This window comes from Oncorhynchus clarkii, chromosome 12 (assembly GCF_045791955.1).
Source record: "Oncorhynchus clarkii lewisi isolate Uvic-CL-2024 chromosome 12, UVic_Ocla_1.0, whole genome shotgun sequence".
NCBI lineage: Eukaryota > Metazoa > Chordata > Actinopteri > Salmoniformes > Salmonidae > Oncorhynchus > Oncorhynchus clarkii.
This window is the reverse complement of record NC_092158.1, coordinates 64,922,118-64,948,157: the sequence shown is the minus strand read 5'-3', so window position 1 is coordinate 64,948,157 and position 26,040 is coordinate 64,922,118. Positions and strand designations below refer to the sequence as shown.

Here is a 26,040-nt window from a genome sequence, read left to right as displayed (position 1 = left end):
GATTGTATCCAAATCTAAATGGTGATGTGGTTTAATAAATACTGCAATGTGATGCCACAGCTGTATGCTTATATTGTCATTGCATGCATCACCTGTGGTGATCCAATGAACCCTCTGAACTCTCCTGGACTGGATTCAGGCAAACTATGTATTTGTTAATGGATAATCTGTAGCCTAGAATACTTCATATTTGAGATCTATTAATGGAAATGATCAAATGTAAAACGGATTCATGCCCCGTTACTGTTGGGCTGTCATCGGCAGGGTAGCCTAGTGGTTAGAGCGTTGGACTAGTAACCGGAAGGTTGCGAGTTCAAAACCCCCGAGCTGACAAGGTACAAATCTGTCGTTCTGCCCCTGAACAGGCAGTTAACCCACTGTTCCCAGGCCGTCATTGAAAATAAGAATTTGTTCTTAACTGACTTGCCTGGTTAAATAAAGGTAAAATAAAAAAAATAAAATAAAAATCCATAGAATTTATCCCCCTTTCTGACTCTTTTTAATCTGAATTCACCTTCAACCTCGATCTCTGAGAAAGAGCCAACGTCAGCCTATTTTACTATTCTTCTATTATGCGAACCCAGAGCCTAGTGTTGGCGCACTTCGAGTCTAGGCCATTTTCTTCTCTCTTCTCTCACCACAATCTCCGTTTGCAGTCACTTATGTGAGAGAGCGCGCTCACACACACACACACACACACACACACACACACACACACACACACACACACACACACACACACACACACACACACACACACACACACATACACTCTGCACCTATGTGCTGTGTTTAGCTGAGATTGCCTTTTCTAAAAATGACCCGGTCGTGCTAGGAATGATCTCATGGTTATGATCGGGTTGATAGGGTTTATCACGCTTTCTCGTTATCCTGCACCAACGCTCACAACACAAACACCATCAGTCTTCCTTTCTCCCGTGAACCTTGTATTTGACTAATAGGGGCGCACGCTAGATTGTGTGCTATCGTCCCTGACGAGAACGATGAGAACCCGCTGTACGAGCGTGATTCCCTAGGATACTACAGTACCACGGGTTGTCCTGTTTTGTTATTTAGGTTATGCATTCCTCGCCATAAATACATACCATCAAGCGATCACAGCATATGAAAAGCACAAACAAATCGAATGCTTATCACTATATTGTTATTAAACCACAAACTGTTGAATTATTGTAATCTCGATCTACATTTTGTGTGACACGAGACACCGTCTCATATCATTCTTACCATCTCCCGTTCCCGTCTCTTGATATTGACTTGCATGCTGTTGCGCTCTCTCTCGCTCTCTCTTTCTCGCTCTCTCTCTCTGGTTGTCTATCTCTCTCTCTTTCTATCTCTCTCTCTCTCTCTCTTTCTCTCTCTCTTTCTCTCTCTCTCTCTCTCTCTCCCTCTCACACTCTCTCCCGCTCTCTCTGGTTGTCCTTGTGATAACGAGATAAAGAAGCCGAACAACACTGAAGCCAAAGAACAGAGGGATGAGATAGAAACGGTTGGATCAAGTAGCTGTACTCATTATAGCCGAATTATTAAATGAAGTGGAACATAGCCTATGTATTGACTAATAGCCTAGCAACGCCATAAGATGCGTCTTTCGTGATATCTTCACGGATCTTTTGATCTGCCAATTTTTTTTTAGACTCAGACTGCGCTTTTTCAGTGTTGTTGAACTAGATAGACAAATCCTATGTGTTTTTCTCATAACTATTGATTTCTGACGCCGCCAACCTGAAGTTCATCGTTATCATCTTGGCCGCCGGGATGGTGGCCTTCGTTGGAGCAGTCATCTGCATCATCGCCGCGGTCCATACCGGCTCCGCTGCCGAATCTCAGCAGCAGCCTGTGGCAGACAACCAGTCCCAGTCTCCGGACGCTGGAGTGCAGCAGACTTTCCCCGGGGGCTCCGTGGCGCGAGCGGGTCCACTGGGCGCTCTCCATGGTTCTGAAACGCAGGACGGAGAAGCGCCCACTTTCTTCCACGTCCCCAGCGGCTCAGACGGCATTGGTGGAACAAGGCAGGTTAGCAGACTTATCTGCACCCCAGTCCCCGCCGGAGAATGCAACCCCAAAAACTTTCAGCAACAAGCCGACGACCCGTCGCTGTTCGCGGGTGAGGACTGGGGATACCTCCGCACCACGGCAGAGGAACTCAAACAGACAGTTCTCCAGCAGAAGGACCAGATTATCACCGACCAGCGGACCATTAGGGATCTGTCAGGCAAGCTTTCGGAGTGTGAGAGCGGGATAGAGGGGCGTAGAGTACCGGAGAGTAGCGCGGGGCTCTGGGGAGGTAAGAGGGTAGATGAGGGCCGGCTCATGGTCCGGGACAGTGCTCCGTCGTCGTCTGTGGCACAGCTGCTCACCGCCCAGGCTGTAGGCGAGCTGGAACAGGCTATCGTTCAGATGAAAGACCGCATAGAGAAACTGGAGGTAAGGGGGAATGGGAGAAACATGTGTCATGTATGTTGGTGTTGAATTCCACTATCACATATCTTTATTTTAAACGAACTGTTATCTTATCTGTAAATAAAGCAGTGAATAGGCTAATTCTGACCCTCTCGTGCTTGGCAGACCTCGATAGCACTCACTCTGAATTTCTACTCAAGTATCTGATGGCAGTATGTCCGTGTGGGTGTGGCTACGTGGTTTTACTGTTTAATTGAGACCATTTCCAGTTAATAGAAATCAGGAACAGGTTAGATGACCACCTACAGGTAACTGCCAAAATAAAGGAAACACCATCATAAAGCGTTGGACCACCGCAAGCTGCCAGTGAGTCTTGGCATAGATTATACAAGTGCCCAGAACTCTGTTGGACGCTCCAGAATCTCCCATAAGTGTTCCAAAGGGTTGACATCTGATGGCACGCACGCACGCACGCACGCACGCACGCACGCACGCACACACACACACACACACACACACACACACACACACCACACACACACACACACACACACACACACACACACTTTAAACTTCGTATGCTCCTTTGAGCCTCCATCTTTCAAAGTCACTGAGATCTATTTTTGTAGACATGGTTAAAATAATGGTTAGTGCTATCCGGAATCCTTGGGACGTCCCTATCCTAAACCCTAACCTTACCATAGCCCTAACTTTACCATAACCCTTACCTAACCCTGAACTTAACCCTGACCTAAACCATTTTAAATTTCAACTTCAAGGGGTTAATGTCAAAGTCCCAAGGATCCCGGATAGCAAGGACTTCAAATAATGGACCACTGGGCATTTTTATGCATGACCCTAAGCATGGGATGTTAATTGCTTAATTAACTCAGGATCCACACCTGTGTGGAATCACCTGCATTCAATATACTTTATATCCCTCATTTACTCAAGTGTTTCCTTTATTTTGGCAGTTACCTGTATATCAATGTCTTTAACTTATTGTCCCTGAAAATTGATTAGATGCATTACATTAAAATTGATTAGATGCATTATATTCGTCTTAGCAATAGCTTATTAGAGTTCAAAACAATGTTGAGGAACCAATCAGTTACTTCACCAAAATCTATTAACATATTTTGGTATCATTTGTGGCTATTGCACCATTACAATGTCTTCTCAACCTGCTTCACAACTCAAGTTAAATTTAGCCAGTTTGATTAATGGAAACCCCAAAACATCTACAGACACAGGAGAATGTGTTGTTCCAGCCACCTCTGCTTCCCACTATGACTAACCCAGGGGAGGAGAAGAGGAGGGGTGGAGGAGGGAGGGGAGGGTAGAGTAATACGAAGCTGCTTTATAGCTGCCTAGCAACATGTGATGTACAACACCATTTCTTCTGGAGAAAATATCATAAAATATTCATCCGACCAGTTACCTATATTTGTCAAGAGCAGAGACCATCATATTATTTTTGCAGCTTCTGCCTAGCACACTACTGTTATACTGTATCAGTGGTGTACCTCTGTATCAGTGGTTCCCAACCATCTTTGGTCACTGAACCTCCAGTCACGTTGGAACTGATCTTAACAAAGAATAACACATTTACTACATGTGGAAAGGTGAGGTACCTCCACGGGTACTAGTACCTCATGTTGAGAACCACTGCTCTGTGTGTAACTTACAGCATGTGCCTCACTGTAAATAAGACGTGGCATTGTCTGTGTGTCTATTTGACTGCACTTAGTTTTGCTGCAGTTGTAGTGTTTTTTCTCAGCTGACTAATGACTGAGCGGACTTTTAATTATTTGTTTTCCCAGCACTTTTTTCTGTTTTTCGCTGCACATAATTGATTATGCATAATAAAAAATAAAACGAACTCCAGAGATTAGAGTGCTTATCTAACACGAAGGCCCACATTAATCACAGCACATTAAACAGTGTGAGTGCAGCTCTGAAAACCGAACTGGCTTCCAGTGTTGAGTTCAGAATGGTGAAAAAAATGCATGCTGAGGGCAAATAGAGCCACTCTACAAATTATTACTAATCCAAACACAGTGAAGAACAATGGGGGCCTTCTACACCTTCAGAGAAGGGCAAAGGATTTATAAAATAATAATAACAACAATAATTCAAATTTGTATTATTATTTTCAATTATGTTCTGATTTATTTCTCTTCAATTTTTGTTGGAAAGGAAAGGGTTAACACTGAAGAGAAAAACATATTCAATCAGGATTTTTCTTTGGTCATCTCTGGGGCTAGCTAAGTCAGCCATTGGCTAGGCCATCAGAACCTAGATAGAAGGCATCCGCCATTCAACTGTATTAGGGCAACATTTTGGAGTGACAGTGGAATCAACCAGTCACATTTTGACTTGTAATCGGTGGGATCGTTTTAACAAAAAACGTTCTCTTCTCACAGGCCAACGCGCAATAGCAAGCAATAGTTTTCACACAGTCTAGCTTTTGTTGTAGACTAATTTTCAGCAGCTGTTATCGAAGAAGATGTTGTTGCAAATGTTTTATTTGATTTAACTAGGCAAGTCAGTTCTTATTCACATTCTTATTTACTATGACAGCCTACCCCGGCCAGCCCCTAACCCGGACAACGCTGGGCCAATTGTGTGCCGCCCTATGGCACACCTAATCATGTCCGGTTGTGATAGAGCCTGGAATCGAACTAAGGTCTGTAGTGACACCTCTAGCACTGAGATGCAGTACCGTTGACCGATGCGCCACACGGGAGATTCTCCATTTTCAAGAATAACTTTCAACAAGAAGTTAGCCTTTTACTGCAGTGGGCTTAATCAGGGTCACACAGAGGGATTCTTGGTAGTCAAACAAATCTACTTTGAAACAAAAGTATACACCTATACACATTGTCAAAACGTACAAATGAAATAAAAAACCTGTACCATGTCAGAAATAGAGTTGAAATGTATAAAATGTTTAGTTTGCATCCCGATATTACACTTTACTGTATGTACACCACAGAAGACTGAAATATAACAAAGCTGTTTGACATAGAAACACCGGATTGTAGTAAAAAAAAAAAAAAAAAAACTTCATTAATTATGAAATTAGGACAAATATTAATAGCATTCCACCCATGAGGCCAACGAGGGTGCTTTTGGTCATTGACTGCAGGAAAGGGTTCTTTCAAATGATCATCATCTGGTGAGTGGAACTGTGTTTTTTGTAATAATAATGTATTATTTTTCTGTTTTTGCTCAATCTGATTGGGTGGGATGGGCCAGGGGATGGGTCCACCCAGGCCCACTCATGCCTATGCCCCCGATGCAAACAGCTCATGATGACTGCATTGCACATCACAAATAATCTACAAAACCAAGACTTCGTACCAAACTTTTTCAATACCTGGTTTACATACCCATTGTTGCCTTAGTTAGCATTTACTAGTAGATATGTTGAAACGTCTGTCCTACCCTACCGGCTACCGATGTCCTTCTTCTGTGAGCTGCTCCATGATAAAACCAGTTGACAGCTGCACACTCCTGCTGCCTGCAGATGATATTCCTCTGAAACAAGGCTGTGTGTGCGGCGCGCATGTAAATATATTTCACCTGCTTTGCAATTGTGTAGGCTACATTTTGCATGATTTTACTATTGTACGACATAATTGATCAATTGTATACCTCCACTGCACTGGAATCCCTCCCTCCCACACTCCTTCCCTCCCACACTCCCTCTCTCCCACACTCCCTCTCTCCCACACTCCCTCCCATGAAGTCAGATATCGGACCGCTGGCGCTCTCTCACAACCACACGGATGCAGCAACTGCGGTGACTTCAAGAGGGGCAGGTGGTGGTGGGCTCTCTGAGGCCCCTGATCGTTGGGGTGAGGCAGGGCTAGTGGGGCAGGCCCGGACAGGGGATGGACCAGAGCAGTGGCCACGGATGGAGGATCTGGAGGGAGAGCTTGAGAGGAAGCTGGAACTCCTGGAGAAGGAGAGGAAGGCCCTGCGAAAGGAATCCCAAAGACACAGGCAGGAGATTGACCAGGGGATCAACTCCCTACACCACCGCATCGCTGGCCTGGAGGAGGGTGAGAGAGGAGGGGCAGAGGGTTAGATGTAAGAGAAGATCAATGGTTATGAGTGATACTCATACCTGAATGACATTAATTGATATGGTGGGGGAGGTTACAAGTCGGGGACAATGAACCATAAATGATCTACCTGAAAGGTAACTTATTATCAATCTATGAAGATGACTTCAACACATTATGACACAGAATAAGAAAAAAAATCCAAGTGGAAGTATCATAGAACAGAGATGAGATATCCTGGGGGCAGGAAGGAAGTCAAATGTGTGATGTAGCCATTGCATAAACCCCCAAAAGACAGTACAAAGTCCTAATAAGAGAAGTTTATTCAATATTCCCCCTACCGAATTACCTCATACTCAAATACTCTTTCCCTCCCTCTCTATTTCTCCACCCATACCTCCTTACCCCAGGACTCTCAGAGTACACCTACCTCGAGGGCTACAAGCTGTCCTTCCCAACACGTACCAACTATATGTACGCGGTGGTACAGCACCCCATCCCTGAGCTGCGTGCCTTCACCGTGTGCCTCTGGCTGAGACCCGCCGAGGGGGGCATCGGCACCCCTTTCTCCTACGCTGTGGCGGAGCAGCCCAATGAGCTAGTTCTGCTGCAGGGCATGCACACCCCTGTGGAGCTGCTCATTAATGACAAGGTAATGGAGGAAACAGAGTAGCAGTATTTTAGGGCACGCTGAGTTAGACACAGCACAATTTAAGCTGTAGCTATAACAGTACCTGGGAGCCTACTGTGGAATGATGTCTACGACCAAAATGGCACTCTATTCCCTATGCAGTGCACTACTTTTGACCGGAGCCATGGTCAAAAGTATTGCACTACATAGGGAATTGGATGCCATTTGGGACAAAGACAAAGCACCGTTTAGGCTAGAGCTGGGAGTATAGTGTAGATTTGCATGATGTCACTATGGTAATACAATGCCTGGAAGGCATAGAGAGCTACCTAGCTGGCTGTGCCCTTGAGGAAGTGCCTTTGAGAAAGTAATGCTGCAGTCCCCAAATGTTACTGTAATAAAATGATTGCCTTAATGTATTCCAGGAGGAATACTCCACACAGTGTGTTAAGCATCAAGATATCAGCACTTTAAAAGCACTCTATTTTATCTAACATAATATTGAGTTTTAGTCTAGGATACTCTGTACAACACATGGTTAAGGGTCAGTACTAAGAACCACTTCATCGTATGATTGATTGTCCATTGATTTGCTGTTGTTGCTATTTGAAATACTTAATTTGCACTCTAATATAGTATGCGGTATCACTGCATTACCTGCAGTATAGCACTAACACTCATACTAACCCGCACTGTTGTCCTCCCACCCCTAGGCGGCAGAGTTACCTCTGAACCTGTCCCGGGGCAGCTGGCACCACATCTGTGTAAGCTGGAGCCAGAGAGGCGGGGCGTGGCAGGCCTACCAGGGGGGCAAGCTGAGAGGAGAGGGGCAGGGCCTGGCAGCCTGGCACCACATCAGGCCTGGTGGAGTCCTCATCCTGGGGCAGGAACAAGTAAGACTTGGAGGGGTTGGTATTTTGGTGAGGTCAGGAGTGATTGGTGGAAGAGACAGCAACGGCATAGACCTGTTGTTTTTAAAGGAGAACATATCTTATTGTTCATTGAGATATAGACCCAGGGGTGAAATGAAAGGGGGCAGATGATAGGAACATGCAGAGTTGAAGTGGGGGACTTGAAGATCAAACCCCAGTCTCTCAGGGCAATACCAAGTCCGGAGTTACCACTAGACCAAACTCTGAAACATCCCTTCTTCTTTTCACCCCTTTCACTCCTCCACCTCCTTCTGCCTGTAGGACACTCTGGGCGGACGTTTTGACTCGTCCCAGGCCCTGGTGGGGGAGCTATCCCAGTGGAACTTATGGGAGCGGGTCCTGACCCCCAGCGAGGTGTCCAGCCTGGCCCACTGCAGCCAGCACGGCCCCCAGCCAAAGGGCAATGTGGCCCCCTGGACCAACCGGGAAGTAGAGGTGTTCGGAGGAGCCATCAAGGTGCCCAGGGAGCCCTGCGCTGCTAAACGCATCAACACCTCACTGTGAGGGGAAGGGAGCCAGGGACCTTATTCACAAAGCGTCTCAGAGTAGGACTAGTGATCGAGGAAAAATCAATACAGTTACATATCGCAATACTATTTTGGACGATATTATAGCAATATTTTGTGTTATTGTTGCTAGGTAGCGTTACCTAGAGCTAGTCAGCTATGCCTGCGTCAAAAATCTGTTTTTTTGTTGCTCTCCATCTTCTTTTTAAATAGTGAGGCAACATGTTTTCAATGCTTTTATTTCCATGACTGGTCAAAACTCATTTCTCATGCTCTCTTGTCTCTCTGCAGCAGACATTTTGAGAGCAATATCTTTGGAACATCAAATTGCAATAAAATCGCAGTATCGAATCAAAATACATATAGAATTGTGAGAATCACAATACATATCGTATTGTCACCTAAGTATTGTGATAACAGTCGTGAGATCCCTGGCAATTCCCAGCCATAAGTAGAACTGTACATGTCATATTATACATGTAATCTTATTTATTATGATCTAATAGGCAAAGCTGATCTTTCATCAGCATTTCTACTTTGAGACTGAGAGCCCTGAGCTGTGTTCAGTAGGGCAAAAACACTGCGGAGGTAACGTATTTCTACCTGAACGACTTGTTATGTAGAACAGCAGGAATGCCTAACTGACATGTCGATTAATAAGGAATCATGTGAGCTCTATTCATCACATTTCTATCTGCAACGTTCAGTATATTGTGCATTTGTGAATTTGTGAAGTAAATTGGCGGGTGGAGCTCGGGTGAAAGGGAGTCGGGGAATAGGGGAATGAAGCACATTGTTAGAAGTGGGAGTAACACTGGTTTCGTAACTACTCATAAAGACTATTTATCCCTCAAGGGGAAATGTTGTTCTGCTTTGCATGTTTTATTCATCTATGTTTTACATCTATTGTTGGTGAAGTTTATTCAGAGCTACAGGACAGAGAGTGGGTAGGCTAGCCATACCTACGTCTACATTTGAACTGCTACTTTGGACTTGGTCTGTGGCAAGGCACTAGGCCCTAGGAGCCCATTTTGTTTTCTCAATAGGAGCTAAAAAATTGGGTATCTATAGCTTTCTCTATCCTCTGACTTGTGTCTAACGGAAGGGGATAACTCAAGTGTACATTATGATTTTATACAGCATTTTATATGCAGACATTAAGAACACACAACCGTGTCTGTATTGCATTGGTTTGTTAAATTATTATTTTTTTTTGTATCAACTCGCTTCAAAACAGCATTCTTACGGTCTCTCTTTTCATATTCCTTCTCGTTAACATTTGTATAAATCGTCTGTATCTTAGTAGTGCGGCACGGCTAATCATTCCCTATGACTAATAAGAACTACAGATATATAGATATGACCTCATTTAAATTCAATAACTGTACCCAGTAATGTGAATGTGTGGCTTGAATTGATCCAGAAAATATGTCTTAGACTTTGTCAGTGGTATTACTCAAGCTTATTGGCTAACTTTGTTGCACAATAAGGTAGAGCACAAGGTTTGATACTTTCTAGACCACCAGAATAGGTATTGGTACCAAGTTGTACCGAAATGTATAAACTGTGTTATTTATATAATGCCTTTATATTCAACGTAAAAAGTCATAGAAATAACAATGGGTTTAAATGCGTCGTTATGTATCAATGCACACCCATATATAATTCAATGTATGGAATCCCCCTTGATCTTCGACACCTTGTGACATGCGGTGAGGTCTGAGGCCGGGTAGGCACATTGAATAAAAGCTGTGTTTATCGGTATGACACGATCACAAAGATAACCATCAAACAACCACGACCAACCATCAAACAGCAGCAGATAGGCGGCGCAATCATTCGACACTCTTTCATGGGCTGTCATCGCTTGTGCCCCACACAACAGCCCTGCACGAACAGGCGACTTTCAGCACCACAGACAGCGACCCAAATGCTAGCGAGTAGGTCTACTTGTAGACAGCGCGACACACACAAAATGCCTAGTAGTCAGCACTACTGACTGAGATGTATACTTTCACATCTCTGGGCTATGTGATAGACATGTAATGTCATGTAATGTCATTAGACATATAATGTCATAACAGTAGACAGCGCTGCTGTTTACCTGTAAACAAAATACATTTGTCTATCCTTCTGGGTAAAAACGTCAGTGACTGAACTGTAAAACTCCTCCCTGTTGGCACTCAGTTTTCAAAGTCTCTTGGTCTCAATGCCATGGAGATGATGGCAAGGGGTGAGAGTGGTCCTTGATCGCTCTGGCTTTCGACTGTATGTCTTTATCTGTATCAGCGCAGAAAATGACTTCTCAATGGATGCTGCTGTGGCTGGTGTGGTGAGGACCAGCTGCAGTGACTTTGTTGCCTTGTGACAGTCTGTGTTAGGTCACGCTGGAACAAAAAGCTGAGGAGCTGTCCAGTACCATTTGTGAACTGTACAATCTGACAAGATCAGCCTTAAGTCTAACAAAAGTACTTGGCCATATTTAGACAGGCTCTTGTTTGCTGGTGTCAAATTTTTGTGACATTGTTTCACACTTTTTGCAGTCCTCGAGGCCAAGGAAATTAAGTGCTAGGCCCAGATCATTGCATTTCTGCTCGAATCGCTCATTGAAACGATCAAAGTCGTGTCACTGCCGTCCCAGTGCATTCATTGTGTCACTGATCTGGGTATGGCAGACACCCATATCCATCCATTTGTTCTGCAGAACACGGGAGAGCGCATCAGTATCCTTGAATATTCAATCATAGGTCATGAGCAAAAAGGAAACACGGTGGCGGTCTCTAGATGGGTTGCTAACTGGTGTGGTGGAATTATTGTAATCAAAACTTTTAAGATTTCTTCAAAACAATCAAACTTTATTATTTAATTAGTGCAGTAATGGAGCTGGTTGGTAATCTCCCCTGGAGGTGATCACTGAGAACTCAACGAGCTGGTTTGAGCCACGGCATTTTATAGCAAAATCCATAATCCTTCAGTCTGCATGACACACAACAGGTGTATGGAATGTGTCACAAGGTTAAGATTTGTATGAAAGACACTTATAATTCACAGCAGACAGTATCTGCCGTAAAATCATGAGAACTCATTGTGTAGAGACCAGTGTTTGCCCCCCCCCCCCCCCCCCCCCCCCCCCCCCAACTCCATACTGGAGCCATGTCTCCCTGGTACCATATAGAACAGGAACATTAACTCATGCTCTGGAATGCGGTATCCCCAAAGACATTGCAAATCTTCCAGAGGCCCATCCTCAGTAGAACACACAGATGAGCATTCTAACAACCCCTTATTATGTTGCAACCATTTGATGCAAAAACAGCATTATAACATAATCTTGTCATTTCCACCATACTGTAAAAAAAATATTCAATAAAGGAATGGAATAGTTCCACGTAGAGGCACCTAGGCCTGTTTGATGTGCTGGCACTGTCATCGTTGCTGCAAAATGCCAACTTCTGTTTACCTTAGGTAGCATGCTGTAACATCAATTAGCTAGGGCTTTCAAAATCTCCCGGTTCTCTTTGACCTTTGCGTTGTGCATGCTGATGTTCAATCTCCGTTGTTCATTCAATGCCAGATCTATCCGCCAGCTGCCAAATGTCTTAAGAGCTATCTGGCTTTGGAGGTGAGACAGGTTTTTCATAGGCAAATTGTGCAAGTCGCAGTAACCGACTCTTGGCCACAAACTGTCGCTGGTGGAGAGCAGCAGGCAGGGGAAGCAGTAGAGCCGGCTGCTAGCATTGCAGCCACAGAGCCAGTCTTTCTGTTGATACCACTCAGATTGAAATGAGCGTGTTACTTTCTGTCCCTTCTTTAGATGCCGGTCCCTAAACTCAGGTGTTGGTCTTCACACCGTTTCGCTCAAAAACTATTTCAGATGCAATGTGTTAGCCATCCTAATCAGCTGACTTTAGCTAGAAGTCAAATGAATATAACCACCAAAAGGCAGCAGATAATGTGTGTGACATCCGTAGGCAGGGGCGAGCTCTGACTATCCTCTTGCAAAGCTCTCTGCCTGCCTTTCGGCATCCGTTAGCTGGCAGTATAAGGTAGAAACACGAATGTGCAAATCATGCCAATGCCTTTCATTGAGTTTGGTGTTTGAAGTGCTGGAGAAAGGTACACGGTGAGGTTGCCTTTCCCCTGGCCTCCTTGTACATTTTGTACCAGACCACTGCAAATTTGGGAAGTAGCAGTACTAGTACTGACATCTATTTGATCATGCAGAATTTTGTAAATTATTGATAACATTTATATTTATTTATTTTTCCTTTGTTATTTTTTTTCATTCATCTTCACACTGCCTACCCTGACCGCACGTCACTGTCGCTGTCCCTGGTTATGACTTAGTGGCAAGTGCCTGTCCGGGTATCTTTACCCATATTAAAATAAATGTCTATTCATTTCTCTGCTGAAGTTATGATTCCAACATCATTTTGCAGTCTGATCAGTGTTTTGCCTGCCTCTGGTTTGTTCGGCTTATGTCTGCACTTCTATGGTCTATGTGATGTTGTGGCAAACTGTACAGCTTAGAAAATGAATAAGCCAGATCTTGATTAACCAAACAATGTCTTATAGCCGGTGTTTGGAAAATTACTCTTTGAATTACCTGTATTTTTTAACAGGTTTTTGTGTAGGTCGATGTTTAGGCAAATTTGGCATCTTTGTCTTTTTCCTCTCTTTTCCTGTCAAAGTTGGTATACTCTATGTGTGATTATGTCCTTGTCTTCACTGGTTTTGAAATGCACAGCCCGAAAAGCTCAAATGGCCAAAAGTAAAGTCTATTTCGAATGTGAGTACTGTGTATTTCCTTTCTTTTCGTCTCTGTGTCAATTAATAACCTACTACATCTCCCCCAGTTTCCAAATGATTGATCATAATGTCAGCCTTAGATGGTGGCTATAACACATGAATAGGAAATTATATTAACTGATTTTCACTGTGCATGTTCTACATGTGATTGCATGTATTTGGACGTTGTGTGCAGATTAGCTACTATGTGTGTGTTAGGCTACTTAGTGACCATCCTGTTACTCACTGACACACAAACCCTCACACTGCTGCCAGTCACATCTTGTGCTGTCCAGGACACACGCCACAGGCTCAATTTAAAACACCACTGCTCTAAACACACTGAATTGTAAACACACACACACACACACACACACACACACACACACACACACACACACACACACACACACACACACACACACACACACACACACACACACACACACACACACACACACATACACACACACACACAGCATCAGTTTGAAGCCCTTTCTTCAAGCCACAGGTGCTTGAATAGGGCAGGGTCAATGGAAACCTGAGATGGGTACAGGATATGGAAAAACACAACACAGGATGATAAAATAATATATAGCTTTTACTACAAAGAATCACTGTATACATTTATGAATATGGCTGAAATTCACAACCATTCTTCTTCGTTTGGTTCTCCGGCAGACTATATTATGCTGGACTGTGTATTCGTGCCTTTCGCAGGTCGGAGAGCGGAAAAAGGAAAAGGGGAATGGGACAACTTAAATCCCACTACCATGTAACCCTGCATTCATACACCATACCACTAACCTACCACCCCATCCCACTACCATGTAACCCTGCACCTACAGTATACACCATAACCTACCACCCCATCCCCATCCCACTACCATGTAACCCTGCACCTATACACCATACCACTAACCTACCACCCCATCCCACTACCATGTAACCCTGCACCTACAGTATACATCATACCCTACCACCCCATCCCACTACCATGTAACCCTGCACCTATACACCATACCACTAACCTACCACCCCATCCCACTACCATGTAACCCTGCACCTATACAGAATAGCAAAACCCCAGCACCCCATCCCATTACTTTGGCCCTAAACGATCCTACACCAGATTGTCAGCCTGGGAGGATGGAATACCTCCTCTCAAAACTTTCTGTAGATCTTCTGCACTAAAATCTCTCACACCATAATATTCCTCTGCTGCTGCAACTACCACATCTATCTTCTGTGATTTCCGCTCCATCAGTGCAGTTGATCACCATGGCTATAAATGCAAAAATCCAACCTCACTATAATGACTCTTCTCTGGCGCTCTCTCTTCAGTCGACTCACTCACCCTCACTGCTTCAGCATAGGAAACTTTCTTCCCCACTCAAATTCTAACAATCTCAACCTGTCTCTCTCTCACAGGGCAGGTAGAAACTCTGCGTCATAGCTCAACAAGGCAGACAGGGTATTCTTAGTCTCATCATTACCACCGGGTCCACATCACATTTAAAGGTGGGTGTCACAAACACTAGGAATATTCCTTTTCATTTGATCCACCTCTACACTCCACTTTGCCCCACTGAGCACCCTGTTTAGCGGCACCCTGCTCCGGAGCTGCTCCGGAGAGCAAAGCAGCGAAGCACCCACTTCCTCTGGGAGGCAGATACACAAAAATCTCAACAATTCCACTTCTCAAAACTTTCACAGATGTAACCATTTCCAGTTTGTCTTTTACCCAACTTGACACAACATACGGGTCGGACAAAAAGTAGGAATCCACTCTTTCCAAAAATCTCACTCCTACCGGTCCAAAATCAACTTTGGTAAGACTCTCAGGGCAAACGCTGGAAGTCTCTACCACACCTGATGCTGCAGGTAGACCCACTACATCCTCAACTGGCTCAACTTCAGAGCGCTCACCACTGCCGACTGACTCCATTACTAGATCATCAAGGTTCTCAAGAGAGCATGAAGACTTGTAATGATACTAGCCACCTAGCAATTTTATGAAGTTGGCTTTAGCTAGCCCAGACAGGTTCCCGATCTCCCAACCTCATAACTAGCTACCAAGAAGCCATTTTTAGGCTATCAATCAAGTTAGAGTAGCTAGCTTGACTAACTATTTTAGCTGGCATGCCTGCTCTAAAGGTTAGTTGACTTTAGAAAAGTAAGACATTACTAAATCTACTGAAAAAGATTTACACTCCTTCAGTATTTTACCGAGATTTTGGCAGAGATGCAGCTAAGCATATTTAGTTTCTTGAAATAAATATCCACCAGTCAGGAGGATACAGACACCTTGAAAGGTATGCTTAGATATGCAGAAAAATAAACATGTTTTTTACATAGAATTAAGCATAATGGAAATGTTTTAAAGTTTGGTTACTAGCTAGCTTCCCGTCACGCTGTTGGCATCAGTTTCTGGGACAGCTACTAACTGTCCAGTTATCCTGCTGACCAAGGCAGGGTCTGAGGAGCTGCTTGGTGTAGCAGCTAGCCTAGCTGCTAGCTAGTTGCCTATCAAGCTAGCTGGGTTTTCTTGAGGGCTAAAACGCAGCCCGCAATGCGGTTAGCCATTGTGGCTGGGACTGTGGATTGACCCGGGCTTGTGGCTGTCTAGATCTCTGCTATTTGTTGTTGTTATTTCCAATCTTCCCTGTGACCTGCCCTGTCTGGAACTGCGAGGAGTAACAACGTAACCTAAATTAAGGATATTTTAAATTAACAAAAAGAGTTGTTACAACAACAAGAAAATAGCTGTGCCCAAATACTGGGAGTCAACTAATAAAATAATGGATGACCTGACAGAGAGTTCCAGGACCTGAAGAACAGTTTGCAGTTCTCCCAGGGTCAGCTCGATGAGTTTAAACAGGAGAACGGCAATATGACAGCAAAGTCATTGAGAGTGGACATCAATTCTGTATGTGAATCCATGATAACAATGACAGAGAAATCTGATTATCTTGAGGGACAATCAAGGCGGAACAACACGGAATTGCAGAATCTCCACATGAAACCTGGATGGAGTCTGAGGACAAAGTGAGGGAAATTATCTCGGAAAAACTGAATATGGACCACAGGATGATTGAGGTGGAGTGCCCCCACAGGACTGGAAACACCACCACCACCCCAGGTGACAGGCCCAGGCCGATAGTGGTCAAGTTCCTGAGGTTCAACGACAAGGTAGCTGCTTTGGAAACAGCCAAGAACTTGAGAGGAACATACAGCACGTCTTTATCAACAATGACTATCCTGAAGCTGTGTGCCAGAAGAGGGATGAACTGATCAAATCAAATCAAACTGATCCCAGCCATGAAAGCTGCCAGAGCACGTGGGGACATTGCTTACATACACTATCAATCAATCAAATGTATTTATAAAGACCTTTTTACATCAGCAGATGTCACAAAGTGCTATACAGAAACCCAGCCTAAAACCCCAAACAGCGAGCAAGGCAGATGTAGAAGCACAGTGTAGAAGCACAGTGGCTAGGAAAAACTCCCTAAAAAGGCAGGAACCTAGGAAGAAGCCTAGAGAGGAACCAGGCCGTGAGGGGTTGCCAGTCCTCTTCTGGCTGTGTCGGATGGAGACTTTAGGAGTACTTTAGGAGTACATGGCCATTTAAGGCCAGATTGTTCTTCAAGATGCTCAAACATTCATAGATGACCAGCAAGATCAAATAATAATCTGTGGTTTTAGAGGGTGCAACAGGTCTGTATCTCAGGAGTAAATTGCAATTGGCTTTTCATAGCTGAGCATTCAGAGGTCGAGACAGCAGGTGTGGCAGAGAGAGATTTGAAAACAGCAGGTCCGGGATAAGGTAGCACATCCGGTGAACAGGTCAGGGTTCCCTAGCCGCAGGCAGAACAGTTGAAACTGGAGCATACTGTACTAAAAATCACACAGGACACCAGATAAGACAAGAGAATTACGTTAGATATAACAGACTGACCCTAGCCCCCCAGCACATAGACTATTGCAGCATAGATACTGGAGACTGAGACAGGGGTTGGTTCGGGGGACACTGTGGCCTCGTCCGACGATCCCCCCCCCCCCAAAAAAAATTGTGATTGACCAAATACAATGGTATTTCTCTGTAAAAAAAAAACAGACTTTCAGCATGCTTAATGAGAAGGGCACTCAACATGTACTGCACTGACACAAATGACTGAGGATTGGTTGAAAGAAATTGATAATAAGAAGATTGTGGGAGCTGTCCAGTTAGACTTCAGTGCAGCCTTTGATATATATTTTTTTAATGTGTTATGGCTTTTCAACCTCGACCATATTGTGGATTCATACAGTGGGGCAAAACAGTATTTAGTCAGCCACCAATTGTGCAAGTTCCTCCACTTAAAAAGATGAGAGAGGCCTGTAATTTTCATCATAGGTACACTTCAACTATGACAGACAAAATGAGAAAACAAAATCCAGAAAATCACATTGTAGGATTTTTAATGAATTTATTTGCAAATTATGGTGGAAAATAAGTATTTGGTCAATATCAAAAGTTTAACTCAATACTTTGTTATATACCCTTTGTTGGCAATGACAGAGGTCAAACATATTCTGTAAGTCTTCACAAGGTTTTCACACACTGTTGCTGGTATTTTGACCCATTCCTCCATGCAGATCTCCTCTAGAGCAGTGATGTTTTGGGGCTGTTGCTAGGCAACACGGACTTTCAACTCCAAACATTTTCTATGGGGTTGAGATCTGGAGATTGGCTAGGCCACTCCAGGACCTTGAAATGCTTCTTACGAAGCCACTCCTTTGTTGCCCGGGCGGTGTGTTTGGGATCATTGTCATGCTGGAAGACCCAGCCACATTTCATCTTCAATGCCCTCGCTGATTGAAGGAGGTTTTCACTCAAAATCTCATGATACATGGCCCGATTCATTCTTTCCTTTACACGGATCAGTCGTCCTGGTCCCTTTGCAGAAAAACAGCCCCAAAGCATGATGTTTCCAACCCCATGCTTCACAGTAGGTAGGTGTTCTTTGGATGCAACTCAGCATTCTTTGTCCTCCAAACACGACGAGTTGAGTTTTTAACAAAAACTGTAGGATTTGAGTCCCTGGCGGCGTAGTGTGTTACTGATGGTAGGCTTTGTTACTTTGGTCCCAGCTCTCTGCAGGTCATTCACTAGGTCCCCCCGTGTGGTTCTGGGATTTTTGCTCACCGTTTTTGGGATCATTTTGACCCCCCGGGGTGAGATCTTGCGTGGAGCCCCAGATCGAGGGAGATTATCAGTGGTCTTGTATGTCTTCCATTTCCTAATAATTGCTCCCACAGTTGATTTCTTCAAACCAAGCTGCTTACCTATTGCAGATTCAGTCTTCCCAGCCTGGTGCAGGTCTACAATTTTGTTTCTGGTGTCCTTTGACAGCTCTTTGGTCTTGGCCATAGTGGAGTTTGGAGTGTGACTGTTTGAGGTTGTGGACAGGTGTCTTTTATTCTGATAACAAGTTCAAACAGGTGCCATTAATACAGGTAACGAGTGGAGGACAGAGGAGCCTCTTAAAGAAGAAGTTACAGGTCTGTGAGAGACCAGAAATCTTGCTTGTTTGTAGGTGACCAAATACTTATTTTCCACTATAATTTGCAAATAAATTCATTAAAAATCCTACAATGTGATTTTCTGGATTTTTTTTCTAATTTTGTCTGTCATAGTTGAAGTGTACCTATGATGAAAATTACAGGCCTCTCTCATTTTTTTAAGTGGGAGAACTTGCACAATTGGTGGCTGACTAAATACTTTTTTGCCCCACTGTAGCTATCTATCTAATAGAACTCAGAGATTTTTTTAAGGAAGTTTTTCTAATTCAAACATAATTCAAAAGTGTGGTGTACCGCAGGGCAGCTCTCTAGGTCTTCTACTCTTTTCTATTTTTACCAATGGCCTGCCACTGGCATTAAACAAAGCATGTGTGTCCATTGTATGCTGATGATTCAACCATATACAAATCAGCAACCACAGCTAATGTAATCACTTAAACCTTTAACAAAGAGTTGCAGTCTGTTTTAGTAATAAACTGGTCCTGAACATCTCCATAACTAAGAGCATTGTATTTGGTGCAAATCATTCCCTAAGTTCTAGACCACAGCTGAATCTGGTAATAAATGGTGTGGCTGTTGAACAAATTGAGCAGACCAAATTACTTGGTGTTACCTTAGATTATAAACTGTCTTGGTCAAAACATATAGATTCAATGGTTGTACATTTTTTGGACATTAACAACTGTTTTCATTGTTGACTAGAGACTACAGTGAATACAATTAGTTGTGGATTTCATGGAAGTTATTTCCAGAAGTTATACCCTCACTTGCTCGTTCCTCTATGGAATGAAAGAGAAACACTGGGCTAGTTTGATCGGTAAGGTGCAAGCAACCAACTGTAAGTCGAGTGAAGTAGGGGGAGGTTAATCTGCGGCAGCCGACAGTCGGGTACTGATGTGGTTTTCCAACAGCAAAGCTCAGTGCAACAAGTCAATGTTGCCATTGTTTATTATAATAAACATTTCTCCAACCCCCATATCACAAACTTGAAAATAGAGACAGTTGAAGTCGGAAGTTTACATACACTTAGGTTGGAGTCATTAAACCTTGTTTTTCAACCACTCCACTAATTTCTTGTTAACAAACTATTGTTTTGACAAGTCGGTTAGGACATCTATTTTGTGCATGACACAAGTAATTTGTCAACAATTGTTTACATACACTAAGTTGACTGTGCCTTTAAACAGCTTGGAAAATTCCAGAAAAGTATGTCATGGCTTTAGAAACTTCTGATAGGCTGATTGACATCATTTGAGTCAATTGAGGGTGTACCTGTGGATGTATTTCAAGGCCTACCTTCAAACTCAGTGCCTCTTTGCTTGACATCATGGGAAAATCAAATGAAATCAGCCAAGACCTCAGAATAAATTGTAGACCTCCACAAGTCTGGTTCATCCTTGGGAGCAATTTCCAAATGCCTGAAGGTACCACATTCATCTGTACAAACAATAGTACACAAGTATAAACACCATGGGACCACGCAGCCGTCATACTGCTCAGGAAGGAGATGTGTTCTGTCTCCTAGAGCTAAACGTACTTTGGTGCAAAAAGTGCAAATCAATCCCAGAACAACAGCAAAGGACCTTGTGAAGATGCTGGAAGAAACAGGTACAAAAGTATCTATATCCACAGTAAAAACGAGTCCTATATCGACATAACCTGAAAGGCCGCTCAGCAAGGATGAGGCCACTGCTCCAAAACCACCATAAAAAAAGCCAGACTACGGTTTGCAACTGCACATGGGGACAAAGATCGTACTTTTTGGAGAAATGTCCTCTGGTCTGGTGAAACAAAAATAGAACTGTTTGGCCATTGTTATGTTTGGAGGAAAAAGGGGGAGGCTTGCAAGCCGAAGAACACCATCCCAACCGTGAAGCACAGGGGTTGCAGCATAATGTTGTGGGTGTTCTTTGCTGCAGGAGGGACTGGTGCACTTCACAAAATAGATGGCATCATGAGGTAGGAAAATTATGTGGATATATTGAAGCAACATCTCAGGAAGTTAAAGCTTGGTCGCAAATGGGTCTTCCAAATGGACAATGACCCCAAGCATACTTCCAAAGTTGTGGCAAAATGGCTTAAGGACAACAAAGTCAAAGTATTGGAGTGTCCATCACAAAGCCCTGACCTCAATCCTATAGACAATTTGTGGGCAGAACTGAAAAAGCGTGTGCGAGCAAGGAGGTCTACAAACCTGACTCAGTTACACCAGCTCTGTCAGGACGAATGGGCCAAAATTCACCCAACTTATTGTGGGAAGCTTGTGGAAGGCTACCCAAAACATTTGACCCAAGGTAAACAATTTAAAGGCAATGCTACCAAATATTAATTGAGTGTATGTACACTTCTGATCCACTGGGAATGTGATGAAAGAAATATAAGCTGAAATAAATCATTCTCTCTGCTATTATTCTGACATTTCACATTCTTAAATAAAGTGGTGATCCTAACTGACCTAAGACAGGACATTTTTACTAGGATTAATTGTCAGGAATTGTGAAAAACGGGGTTTAAATATATTTGGCTAAAGTGTATGTAAACTTCCGACTTCAACTGTATGTGTGTACATTGTACAATCAATTGGTGACAGAGAGAGACTCATATCACATTAATTTGTACATAATCGACTGTATTCATGATTTGTGGCAAAGTTGGTTTCGGTTTCAGTCACATCTTCGGTCACGTTCGTGTGTGTCAAACAAAAACACCCTAATGATTGGTTGACAATAGAGCCTCCCACAATGCAGGTGATGGCTGCAGGATGAAGTTGCTGTTGATCAAGTGATTTTTGTAAAGTTCATGCAGTCGACAACTATTATAACCCCATAATGCAATGATGGTAACCGACTTGACAAATGTGGTCTGCTCAAACACGGCCACTCTTTCCTTGCCATTTTGATACAGCTACGTCCGGAAGTGACTTTTTCATAGCAGGTTAGGAGAACTTATGGAGCAGGTCAGGATAATTTATTCAACAGAGTAGGATAATTAGGTTAAGGTTAGGAAAAGAGTTAGGGTTCAGTGAAAATGTTCTCCTAACCTGCTACGAAAATCACTTTTAGTTGTAGCTGTATCGAAGTGTTTTGAAAAGAGTGAGTGCATTCGAGCAGATCACTTTTGTCAAGCCTTGCATTATGGGGATAGAAATTGTGAGACTTACGCAACAACTGCATGAACTTTACAAAAAGCATGTGACCAAAGGTCATGAAGTTATGACTGCAGTCGACTGCAAATGTCTTCAGTTGCTCTTCACCAACTTCATCCTGCAGCCATTGCATGCATTGGGCGAAGCTCTATTGTCAACCAATCATTAGGGTGTTTTTGTTTGACCCACGAGAACATGACCAAAGATGTGATTGAAACAGGAACCAACTTTGCTGCGGTTCATGTATACAGTGGATATGTACAATTGAATGTGATATTTGAGGCTCTCTCTCACCAATTGCTAGTACAACATAAGCACATATATTTACAGTTTGTGAGTGTGTGATATGGGTGTTGAAGACATGTCTATTTCGACATTACAAAGAAACACTTTTGTAAACAATGGCAACACTGCCATGTTACACTGAGCCTTGCTGCAAATAAGGTAGAGAAGGCAGCTCTGAAGAAGGAGGAGGTAGATGTGGTGGTCCTGTTAGGGGGGGATGGAATGTAGGGGCATCATAGTGGAGGGGTTGACCCAGGAGTGACAACGTGAGTGGGAGAGAGAGCAGCAGGGAAGGTATTTTTTTCTCTATCCAGAATTCTGTGAGGAGGGTCATAGGTATACCTGGGGAGTAAAATGAGGGATGGGGTTCTGTTGACAAGGCTAAGTTTGGGTCATTGTTAGTGGGTAAACCCCCAGATTGGAAGTGTGAGTTCTGGGGAGGTAGAGACAGTGAAGCATGTCCTGTTGCAGGCGGTATGCTGAGGATAGGATCACTTTTTCTCTGTTAGTTGGCTGAGTGATAAACACATTTTCGCTTGTAACGATTTTGGGCTCAAATGAGAGGTAGAGCGAAATAGCAAGGAAGCTTCTGTCGTTTCTCCATTCCACCGGCCTGCTACGGGTGTGAGGCTATTACATATTTGAATATGTAATTCGCACTCCGACCTGAGAATGGTAGCAATACGCAAGACAGAGTCTAGTCTGCCGGAAACGCACAAGGAGAAGAAGGAGAGCGGGACGAAAGAAGCGGTTGCTATGGCCGACATGTTTCCATGTCAACAATAAATGGACCAAGCTTCTCCTGATAAACTAGCCAGAGGTAAGTAGCTAGCTAGGTTATCTAGCTAGCTATTTAGTTAACTTGCTAGCCATAATCAAGTACATTTCAAAGAAGAATGGCTCATAACGGCGTGCAATGGTTGCAACTAAGAGAACGTTAGTGAGAAGGCAAGACAACAACCCACACAAGATAACTAACTAGCTAACGTTACAGTTTGCTAGTTAGGCAGATACTTTAGTAAGGCAGATACTTTAGTAAGATGTCTAGTTAGGTAGCTACCTGTTAAAGTTGGCTGTCATAGCTAACGTTACACGAATAAAGACTACCGTTACTAGCTAGCTAGCTAACGTTAGCTAGTCAACCCTGTGGACACCTTTCACCCATTTTTGATAATTGCCTAAATATGCTTGACAATGTCATGCACGTCACTTTCCTGGCCATAGTGACCTACCCTGCAGTCACTACATTCCTTGCTTGTGTTGTCATGGATAGAAGAAGACGAAGTGAGCAGGACTAGGAGCGTCTCTTAAGTTCAGCCTTTTCTCATAGCTAGTACTTGACAAACATTGTGGCCCGAAGGCTAATGCTTCCATTCAAATGTGAGTGTGTTTTCTCTGTAGAAGGAGAGGGGAATGGCAGAGACAACAGAGAGCAAGAAGGAGGAGGCTGATTACAAGAGGCTCCACAGCTTCCCACTCATCAGGGTGAGACAGAGTCTTGCTGCTGTGACACATATGTGGTTCACAAGTACAGGCTTTGTGACTGGGTTTCGTGGAGTAAATGGTGAGTGTTGTAATGTATTGTTCTGATTTCTTCACAGCACACAGACATGCCAGAGGAGATGAGAGTGGAAACGATGGAACTGTGTGTCACAGCCTGTGAGAAGTTTGCCACCAACAATGAGGTCAGGACTCTGTCTGTCTGTCTGTCTGTACACACACTGTTCAACAAGATTATTACAGCACACTCACTATTGCTTTAATCCACCCACTCAGCCAGTCAGGCATTGTGTCAGCCTGCCTCACCACTCATGCCAGCAACCCTGTGTGTCCATCTGGACTAGAACACTGGTTGTCTCTCTCTCCTCCTCCCCTTTGTATTTTACCCCCTCCATCACTTCCTTTCCTCCCTCAAAGGTCCGATTCCAAACGGATCCCTCGTTCCTGTCCTCAGGTGCTTGTTATGGATAAGTGTTCTACCCCCAGTGGGTCCAGTTATTATTGGCCGGATCCCATAACTTTAAACATCTGTGCGTTTAACTCTGAATTTTCGCTAACATCGTGAATTGATGAAAAATTTGCATGAAAATTTACATTTACAGCTTCAGATTTGGTTTCTGTATGTTCTCTAACCTCTCTCTCGCTCTCTCCGTTTCAGAATGCGGCGAAGATGATCAAGGAGTCGATGGATAAAAAGTTTGGCAGCTCGTGGCACGTGGTGATCGGGGAGGGCTTTGGCTTCGAGGTGACACACGAGGTCAAGAACCTGCTCTACATGTTCTTTGGAGGCAGCCTGGCCGTGTGTGTGTGGAAGTGCGCTTAGCACACACACAGGCGCTCACACAAAACACACACAGGCTACACACACACACCCCTCCCATCCAGTCTGTCTCTACCTAACGAGTGTGTTTATATATTTATATACACATCCTGGATGATTCACCCATCTCTGAGCTATGCAGTCTTTTTCTTTGTCATTTACTGATCGTGTATGTGTGGTGGGAATGGAGGGGGTGTGTGTGTACACGTGTTTGCGAGCGTGTGTGATGTCCCTTACGTCATTGATTGATTAGGCTAAGTCACTCTTGATATATTGTATTCAATATCAGCATGTCACACTCTTGACTTGTGTGTGCACATACAGTATGAAAATGACCAAGTCTTATCTGTATACAGATGTGATAGTTTCTACAGAACAGTGAGTTCACTGCATGTCTCTCCTACTATCCTACTGATGGAATTCAGTGGGGCTGAAACACTTGCACTCTCTTTCCCTATTACTTTCTGCTCTACTTCTTTAACTCGAGGCGGCATGCGTGTTCTCATCATCTCCTCATGCTCACCTTTGGAGAAGAAAAAAAAATGCAGCTCCATGTCTTTCCTCCACACCGCCTGTACGTTGGCACACTGTCGTCTCGGTGGGCTGCCATGCCATCTGCTGAAAAACATCCTTACACAAGCACACACCCTCTCTCAGTCGTTCTTATTGCTCTCATTTCACACACTCTGTTTCTCTAATCCTCTCTCTAGATTCTTGTTGCTCTCAATTCACACCATCTCTGTTCTCCAATCCTCTCTCTAGATTCTTGTTGCTCTCAATTCACACAATCTCTGTTCTCCAATCCTCTCTAGATATATATCTTTTTTATCTCTGTCTTTAGTAGTATAGCTTTAGTCTTCACCTTTCAGACATGAGTCCCATAAGCCACCCCTGTCTGTGTCTCTACTCCTCCTATAACTGATAAGATAGCACAGGGACTTTTATATCCTCTCAATGTACAGTAAATACTTGAATTTGAATGTGAAGATGGAATCTGATTTTGTATAGGATCGTCATGGGCTTTTTATGAAAGAACTTATTGTTGAAATTGTTATTTTCTGTCACACCACTGTTATAAGAATGTCATGGATAGGTGTCGTTGTTCTGAATTTGTATCACAACTGATGATATTACATGAGCTATTCTGCCTCTCTAGGCCTAGGCATTGCATTTCAATGAATATCAACCTAGGCATGCAGTCTCATTGCCACATAGAAACCTTTATGTTGCCAACTGTGGATGTCACCAGGTACCATAACACTGATGCGTTGTATTGTTGTTTTCACTTCAACACTGTGTGTTTGCATAAATTCATTGAACATGAAATTATTCCTGAAAGTGATTAAAAAAATAGAGTTTTTTCAAATC

General features: G+C 43.6%; 2 protein-coding genes across 3 annotated transcripts; both read left to right on the top strand.

The window, feature by feature from the left end:
• Positions 1 to 1,672: 1,672 nt before the first annotated feature.
• LOC139421046 (neuronal pentraxin-2-like) lies at positions 1,673 to 9,969 on the top strand. Of its 2 annotated transcripts, XM_071171539.1 has the most exons (6): positions 1,673 to 2,448; positions 6,179 to 6,229; positions 6,293 to 6,494; positions 6,908 to 7,149; positions 7,842 to 8,021; positions 8,322 to 9,969. In XM_071171539.1, exons 1-6 carry the CDS (start codon positions 1,780 to 1,782, stop codon positions 8,562 to 8,564), a joined length of 1,587 nt encoding a protein of 528 aa, XP_071027640.1. In that variant the 5' UTR covers positions 1,673 to 1,779; the 3' UTR covers positions 8,565 to 9,969. The 2 variants fall into 2 exon arrangements, with proteins under 2 accessions (XP_071027640.1, XP_071027639.1); XM_071171538.1 differs by having other exon boundaries at positions 6,179 to 6,494.
• Positions 9,970 to 23,039: 13,070 nt separating this feature from the next.
• LOC139422134 (dynein axonemal light chain 4-like) lies at positions 23,040 to 26,040 on the top strand. The gene is made up of 4 exons (XM_071173286.1): positions 23,040 to 23,172; positions 23,754 to 23,837; positions 23,954 to 24,037; positions 24,511 to 26,040. The coding sequence occupies exons 2-4, from the start codon at positions 23,766 to 23,768 to the stop codon at positions 24,673 to 24,675; spliced, it is 321 nt and encodes a 106-aa protein (XP_071029387.1). The 5' UTR covers positions 23,040 to 23,172; positions 23,754 to 23,765; the 3' UTR covers positions 24,676 to 26,040.